At 37.8% G+C, this 9,156-nt stretch overlaps 1 protein-coding gene across 1 annotated transcript; it reads left to right on the forward strand.

Moving 5' to 3' along the window:
• Positions 1-61: 61 nt before the first annotated feature.
• sdhc (succinate dehydrogenase complex, subunit C, integral membrane protein) lies at positions 62-4,079 on the forward strand. Its single transcript, XM_084118679.1, has 6 exons — positions 62-580; positions 1,678-1,737; positions 1,823-1,924; positions 2,082-2,143; positions 2,884-3,047; positions 3,835-4,079. The coding sequence occupies exons 1-6, from the start codon at positions 489-491 to the stop codon at positions 3,937-3,939; spliced, it is 585 nt and encodes a 194-aa protein (XP_083974805.1). The 5' UTR covers positions 62-488; the 3' UTR covers positions 3,940-4,079.
• The last annotated feature ends 5,077 nt before the right edge of the window (positions 4,080-9,156 follow it).

Genomic DNA, 9,156 nt, shown 5'->3' on the forward strand with positions numbered 1-9,156 from the left:
TCCTGTTTTACCCGGACATATCTGGCCAGGATTTCGAGATCGCCCAAAATGCTCGGGATTCGTCTTTTGCTTTCTACAGTCACCATTCATTATGTTTACATTATTACGTTATTTGACACTGACACGTACGTGCCAGCTTTGCAGGTCATGCATTCTGATTCACACGGATCCCGATCGAGACGAAAACACAGGAATTTTCTTAGCAATGCTTACACGCACATCAACCGATCACTTGTTTAGCGTTCATGTAAACACTACATTCAGATTAACCAATCGGAATTAATTCAGTACTACTGAATCAAAAGGTGTACATGTAAACAAAATGAATGGCGACGAGAAAGCAAAAGCCGAATCGCGGATATTTTGGGCGATCTCGAAATCCCGGCCGGACATGACCTGGAATATGGTCACCCTAACATAGGCTAACCGACTGACTGTACAATGTTATTGCATTGACCTTGCATACGGTTTGTATTGACCTTACCAAAATGGCGGTGGCTTGTGATCTCGTTTGCTACATCCGTCTGCGTCACGTCCGACTCCCAACACTAAAGCTCAAAAACATGGCGTTGCTTCTAAGGTCAGTACGAACATGTTATTTTAAAAAATATGACAGTTTTGCTTTATCTTTTGTTTAAGATTAAATTAATTGTTGTGACGGTCTTTTTGCTGTCATATCAGCTGGCAGTTTGACAGTCGGGATTTTGAGGGTTTGCTGATGTTTAACGTTACGTATATTACATGTAACAACACTGTGTACTGTCCTTTGCTCTGATATAATCTTTATGGCATGTATAATATGCTAACGTTTTGTGTTTTTTATTTTATTTTTTATTCTCAGTCCGTGCACTTTTCATTCAGTCTTAAGTTACTTTAATAATAATAACAAAATCAATCGTTTATTCCGTTGTTTTTGTTCATACTGTCTGAAAGGTCCTTGCCACCAGAATCTTCTGTACATCAAATCAATTATGATAACTAAACATTAAAGCAATAGTTCACCCAATAAAAATTCTGTCATCATTTACTCACCCTCAAGTTGTTCCAAGCATGTATTAATATCTTTCTTCTGCTGAACACAAAAGAAGATATTTTGAAGAATGTAACGTTAGGTAACTAAACATACTTTGAAAGTCAATGGGGTCCAATTATTGGTTACCCATATTCTTCAATAAATTCTTGTACATGCATTCTTGTAAAATGTAATCTAGTACATGTTTGGAACAACTTGAGGGTGACAGAATTTTCATTTTTGGATGAACTATCCTTTTAACTTTGAGTAGTATGTTGTGTGCCACATTATTTGTCATGTTCATATGTCTGAGCTCATCTCCAGTTTTACTGAAGTCCCATCATTGTGCATTGGATCAGACATTGTGACAAGATTTTCATTTGTAGATTACTGAGTTTGATCAGATTAACCATATTAGATGTTAATAAGTATGCCCTGTTAGGTGATTTGTATAACCAAACTGAATGTCTGATTATAAAACCGAAGCAAATGTCCATATGCCCGGTCTGTGCTGTTGTTGTGTTTACAGTTACCAACATGAGTTAGGATGTTTTTGATTGCAGCCCCTGGTTTATAATGTACAGAATACCCAGCTGCTTTAACTGTATGCAAATGTGTGTTTATACTGAAAAGTGTTAGTTTTATGCTTGTTTTCTATTTTTAAGGACGGTGGCCCGGCAGGGTCTGTGTTCGTCACGGTCACAGTTCGGCATTCTCTACAGACAGTGAGTATTTTTGTGTTTTCCTAATAAAGTTTCAAATTTAGGATTCATATTAAGCAGTAAAGCTCCTTTCTACTCTGTTTTCTAGTGCTGTTCCAATGGGAACCACAGCTAAAGAGGAAATGAACAAGTATTGGACAAAAAACACACGACTCAACCGACCTCTCTCACCACATATAACCATCTACCAGTGAGTGTTACCACATCTGCTTCTTGGAGTGTGTGGATCATACAATTCACTGGATTGTATGTTTGAGGATTTTGGTTTTAAAGAATGTGGTGATGAGTTATGAATGAAATGAACTGTCCATAAAAAGATGATCATTTAATGGCTTTGGTGTTTACAGGTGGTCTGTCCCCATGTTGATTTCAATCTCACACAGAGGAACAGGCGTGGGACTAAGTTCAGGTAGCTAGAATATATTCTTGGCTTTTGATGATGCCTCTAAGGGCCCGTTCACACCAAGAACAATAACTATAATGGGGCAGGCGTGGCTTAATGGTTAGAGAGTCAGACTGGTAACCCGAAGGTTGCGGGTTTGATTCTCAATAGAAAATGTCCACGGTTTCCGAGTATGGGTTACCATACTTGGCCTTCACATGACACTTTCACTTTCTTTCACACAACTGTATTAGCGATAACATTATGTCATTATGTCCTCTGATGTTTTAAATGCGTGAGCTCTTTAAGGTTGGGTGGATTTTGATTGGCTGTTAATCTTTTAATCAAGCTTGGAAAAAAATCCTTCTAAAAGTGATTCTGACCATATCATGTTCCTCTGACGTATTGTAATAAAATGTTATCATTATAGTTATCATCTTTGGTGCGAACGACCTTTAATTCTAGGTCCACATCACAGCTATAATGATAACGACACAGAGGAACGAAATGGTTGGAATCCCTTTCAGAAGCTAGTGAACGATAGCAACCTGACAGCCAATCAGAATCCACCCAACATTAAAGAGCTTGAGCATCTCAAGCAGCGGACAACAAAACTGCAGCGCGCACTTATAATAGACAGAACGTATCATGCACTGCCATTGATGCAAATATAATTATCGTTCTTGCTGACTTTTAAAGAATCCTTTTGTGTTCATGACTAAATGATTGCATATTAATATTAATGTTGTTGGATCTTTTTGTCTCAGGAATCTCTGCGTTTGCACTTGCCGCGTTGGTTTTACCAGAGAGTTACCCATATTACCTTGATCTGATTCACTCCATGTCCTTTGGGCCCCAGTTCCTTGCTTTCACCAAATTTGCTCTGGCTTTCCCAGTGGCTTTCCACACCTTCAACGGTGTCCGTCATCTGGTACACACACAAACACACACACACACACACACACACACACACATGAATGAATGAACGAAGTATACAGACTCTCTCTGGCTCTGATAATGACTCATGACAGTGTAACCAGTTGTATGTGACCAAATATGTGATCAAGTGTGAAATTAAGACTTTAAGTTTGGGGTCAGTAAGAATTTTTTTTGAAAGAAATTAATACTTTCATTCAGCAAGGATGCACTGAATTGATCAAAAGTGACAGTAAAGACATTTTTAATCTTACAAGTGATTTTGCTTTTGCAAATAAATACTGTTGAGTTAAATTTTCTATTCATCAAAAAATGTGTCACGGTTTCTGTAAAAATAAGCAGCACAGCTGTTTCTACATTGATAATTATAAGAAGTCTTTTTTGAGCACTAAATCAGCATATTTTAATGATTTCTGAAGGATCATGTGACACTGAAGACTGGAGTAATCATGCTGAAATTCTTTGCAATCACAGCAATAAATTGCATTTTAAAATATATTCAAATAGAAAAGTTATTTTAAATTGTAATAATATTTCACAGTATTACTGTTTTTACTGTATTTTTGATAAAGTAAATGCAGCCTTGGTGAGCATAATAGACTTTTTTCAAATGTTTTAATGTCTATTCAATGCTTTACTCATTACCCGAATAATAACTTGACTGTTCTCAGCCAATATTAATTAAATTTATTTTTCAGCAAATCGTGCAATTCATTCTTTTATAGTCCTAATATATCGATCATACTTTGATTCATATCTCTTTTTTTGTCCATTTCTTTCAGATCTGGGATGTTGGGAAGGGTTTTAAGATTCCTGAAGTCTATCGTTCTGGATACATTGTCATTGCTCTGACTGTTCTCGCATCTATTGGTCTTGCTGCCATGTAAATCCGTCGACATGAGACACAAATGAAGAAGACGTGGAAGTAGAGAAAGGGGTGTTATTTTGTTTATCTGTCCTAAACGTGGTCTGCAAGGACCAAATTCATTAATGTAAAAAATAAAAATATATATATCTACACAAAAAATATCCTCAGTGTTTTTTTTTTTTTTCTTGTTAAATCCCGTGGCGCTGAAGGCATGGCAATTGGAACTTGGCATTTGCAATGAACTTTACAGCAATCGTATGGAAATATTCAGGAATGGTCTTAGCATTTCCTAAACCATTTGCCTTGTTTTACTGTGTCACTGCAGTATTTCCATAAATGTTGACCTGGGTTTGATTTCACTTCAGTTTTGGGATAAATGAAACCACTTTGGGTAGCAAAGGCCCTTAACAAATGAAACCTCTAGACTCTAGACAATAGAAGCTCCTAGCAGTACCAGATTCTCATGCATTTATGTGATTTTCTCCCATCGTGACTCGTAGTACGAAGCCGCATAAAGTTTCTCTCCACTAGCATTTGCATCTATAATGATACTATGTTTTAAGATAATACATATTAAACATTTATATGCGCTGCCTTGTTGTGTTGTGATGATGGTAATTATAATGTTTCATGGTAACCAATCATAAGAGAGCGTGATTAGAATCTTGTTAATAAAAACTGGCTGCACAGGTTAAATTATTCTCCTCGAATCTTGTTCACCTGAATGATAATGTCAAGGATGGCTGTGGGCTTTTTCATTTAAATGGTAATGTCGTAAAAAGGATTGGTTTGGATTACAGACTACACGCAATCACTACACTGAATGTTTATTCAAAAACTCCATCCTGGAGTCCCCAGCATCCTCCTCACTAAAACACTAAATCTGGAGAGTTATTTATATGTGTCTGAATCTAGAAGGCATGTCCTTTAACTTGTGGTCAAGAGTAGACAAGTTGTGTTCATTTTCAGCATTGCATCAGGTTGGTTTATTTGGTCTTTTCAAACTGATGTCTAGGGAGGGACCCCAGGGGGGGTCGTCTGAAAATGTAAGCCAATTTTACAAAATGTATTTTTAGGACTGTCAGTTATCATGTTACCTTAAAATATTAGCTAAATGTTTAACAGGAATTTTAACACATTTACCAAATTTCATATTCTTATATTTGATTTATAAAAACTGGTAAGAAATCATGATATTGATTGTGACTTTTTTTAAATTATTGCAATAGGTTTTAACAATAGAAATAAAGAAATATGCATCCTTGCTCTCTCACTCTATATATATATTTTTTTTTGTGTGTGGAAAAAATGTAATTGCTCATTTCTCTTACCTTACAACTTATATATGGCCAATAATCATTGTATCTTACAGATCTTTTCCTTTACACTGTTGCCTTTATCTCCTGGGGGTTGGACAGCACTGTTCTCTGCAAAGTGCCTTTGGAACAATATTTACTTTGAGAAGTGCTACACAAATTGAATTGAAAATGTTTCTCTTCAGGAGAATGTTCATACATTCAACGACTCTATCGGTGTAGAGACGACATGCAATTTAATGTAAAGTGTTTTCCTTTTACCACAGTAGCCTATACAACCCGATTATTCTTCACAATATCGTCATATATATTGTTTCTTATATAAAACGATATATTCTAGCAAGTGGATCATATTTTTCGGTCATTGACGAAACAAAGCTTGAAAACCCCTGATATAAAGTGATGCGCGCGCGATTTAATTTGGCTAATTTTGCAACAAACAAATAATTAGCCTGCTATTTAAACATAATGATACATAAATATAGACAGGGTACACAAAACGACGCTTTTCATGTATGCTTATGTAATTAATTTCGCTTATGAATTCCGTTTATTCTGTTGTTCCAGAATAACGCACACAGGGAATTACTTGAAGTAAAGCTCGAGAAAAAATAGTGTGTTTCAGCTGTGATAGTATTCTGAAATACATAGTGGCCATATGGATTTTTCTTGATCGTTGTTTTTGTAAGAACTGATAAAAATAAACCATGATTATTTTGGTTTAGTGCGCTGAGGGCGGATGTCCGCTATAGACGCACGACGTCAAGACGAGAGAGGAGCGCGCGCCCCCTAGCGGGACATGACGCAATTACAGAACGAGCATATCACTGGTCCTGATGCTGCAGGATACCGTACTGATGCAGAATATGACCTCACTTTACGCTGCATCATGTGGCTCAGTCTCTGTGGCGCAATGGAATAGCGCGCTGGACTTCTAATCCAGAGGCTCCGGGTTCGAGTCCCGGCAGAGATGACGCCATCAGTGGATGATGGCTTTTTTTAGATGCATAAATAGGTATTGTGATGCTCATCCGTCTCTTCATCGCAGAGGATGCAATGCATGTTACATTTTTTTGTGAATGAACCTACTCTTTTATATACATAGCAATATATATATATATTTTTTTTGTTATGATAAACATTAACAATTACAATTTTAAAAGCCTTTATTTCTTATATAAAACAGTTTTACGAAGGAGAGAGATGAAACGGTTTGGTAACTACAGTCAGCTTTATCCTACATTTCTAATACAGTAAAAAATTGTCCTGTCCTGTCCCCTTTGCCCTCTCAAATCAGTTCAGCTGTAATATACTTGTATTTGGTCTTGGCAATAAAAGTCTCTCTAACGTGAAGAGAATTATCCTGAATTTCACTGGGAAGAGAAAGAGAGAAAGGTGGAGAGAGAATGAGAGCCTGCCAGAGAGATGGAGAGAGACATCAGTGTCCTATTGATTTTCCAGCGAACTGTGTGATTGGCTCTTCCTGGTCATTATGGGATAGAAATAGAGAGGTATCTCACTTCTGCACTGTCTGATCAAACACTACAGGAAACCCTCTTTCAGGAAACCCTCCTTCACTCTGTCATGCATTTATTTTAATGGAAGCTGTGAATGTCCACTAGTTTCTCAGTCTTTCATTTATCCACTTTGAGCTCATTTTCATCCTCTCATGTGATTCAATTTCACCAGCATCACCCTGCGCTGAAACTCTTTCTGCAATTTTGCAATTCATATGTGATTTCGGCCTTGTACATCTACCTTTTTTTCTTTCCTCTCTCCACAGGCAATTTTAGTATCTGAGAAAGAGAGAGGGAGAGGGAGCGACGAAGGCTCATTTTAATGCAGTATTTGATTTTAGATGTTCAGCAAGTCATTAAACTGATAATTGAGACGCTCTGCTCATATTATCCCTGTCTTCCCGACTGTCTTCCTCGCACTCCCGGGCCGGTCGGAAACTAGGGTGTTGGTTTCTGTGCTTCTGGACAGTTGCACGTCGAAGAAAAAGGATTGCGCAGGTCACGGGCGAGCGCGCTCGACCGCGTGGACTGTCACAGCTCTGCGGAGAATGACGTCAGCGTCTCTATAAAATGATGAAATGGGCATGGGCTTTGTTTCCAAACACGAGAAACTGAAGGTACGCCGTCCGGTACTTCACAGACTGAAATATCGTTGTGTAAATATCTTCTCAATCCGATAGGCTGAACTATTTCATTGTGGATGATGTAACCGGGCGCTTTCTGGGAATACCGGCGTTGTGCCGAAATGCTCGCAGTAGAGTCTCCTGACCAGTAGATGTAGGCTAACTACTGTCTCATCCGTATCAGTGATGAAGACAGTGTTGACGTCCGTGCACAAGCTGGGATGATGATAACACTACAAACATACTGTATCTTTTATTTACCGCATAAAGAGATTACTTTTCCACTGTCTAATCTGCGTCATGCTTTATTCACTCCGTGAAATGAATAAAGGCCGACAGACTGGGCTGGTGATGACATTAAACACAAGTGTAGTTATTTGGGCCGGAAGTGTCCCGCCCCGAGGCTCTGGTTGGCTGCTCGAGCCACCGCCACGGTGACCGAGTCGTTGCTCTCTCGGGGTATCTGCCTCTCGTGCAGTCGTCCATGTTTAACCCCGTGCGTCCCCCACACCGCACAGCGAGTAATCCGCGTGCAGAACTAATCCTTAAATCCTCTCGCGAGTCGCAACGCCCTCCCCTCCTCCTCCCATCCTCTCCTCTCGCACGGGCCTCCCGAGCAGCCGGCGGGGTCTCCAGAGCCCGGCTCGCGCGCGCGAGGACTCTATTCACAAGACCACACCTCGCGCCGCCACCAGACCATATGAGGGGGGACCTCACGAAAACATTTCACCCCGAAATAAAAAACAAACAAACAAACAAACAAACAAACACACACACACACACACAATATTTATTGTGACATTATTTTCAAAACAACTGTAGTTGTTACAGTTATTTTAGTAATCAGTAGCCAATAAATCAGATAGGCCTACTTTCTTTTGATAATGGAGTTAACTATTTGGGACAGCTATTCATTCATTCATTCATTCATTCATTCATTCATTCATTCATTCATGAACTCGTTCGTTCGTTCGTTCGTTCATTCATTTTCTACTTGGTTATAGCCAGGTTCTTTAATAAATTGCACAATTTGTTGTGCTTTCTGAGGATTAGCAGCCAACAACACTGTTATTTTGATGTTCGTTCAAAATGTTCTGTTTTTTTTACAGGTAAAGCTACTTTTTAATGTATTGTTTGCATATTTACAAATAATTTATCATATTTTTACATTTCACATTTTATACTAAAGACACTAAATATAAAAATACATTTGTGACTATTTAGATAACAAACTAATTCACAAATCACAAACAAATTTGCAGCCTATCGTTTATGAAAATTTGTTTGTGATAAAAAAAGCACATGATTTGATTCATGATTTGTTATCACAACTTTATTTCTTTTGTCAAATCAACTGGGATAATTAATGTGGTTCAGATAACATAATATTTTGAGTTTCTGTTGATTAAACGAATCTCCTTCATTGTATCAACTCAAAAAATTTAACTTCAATGAACTCAAAATTGTAATACAACCATACTTACTTTTTTAAGTTAAACCAACAATTATTTTTATTATTTTTATTTTTATTATTAATGAAGTATTCAATATCGTTATTTATTGTTTTAGTAAAAACAAATAAATATAACAATCTATTTCTGACATAAATAATGTTATAAACAACAGCAGTAATAACAATAATAATCTATCTTAGGCAGTATAGTCTAGCCCTGTTATCCAAATGGTGCGGCCAAATCGTATTAAAATACCCACCCCTCCCCCTCCACCCCCCGCGCCTCCCTCCCTTCTTCTCTCTCCCTCCCTTTCTCCGTTCTTTCAG

Source organism: Abramis brama (genome assembly GCF_963993115.1).
Source record: "Abramis brama genome assembly, chromosome: 7".
NCBI classification, from domain to species: Eukaryota; Metazoa; Chordata; class Actinopteri; order Cypriniformes; family Leuciscidae; genus Abramis; species Abramis brama.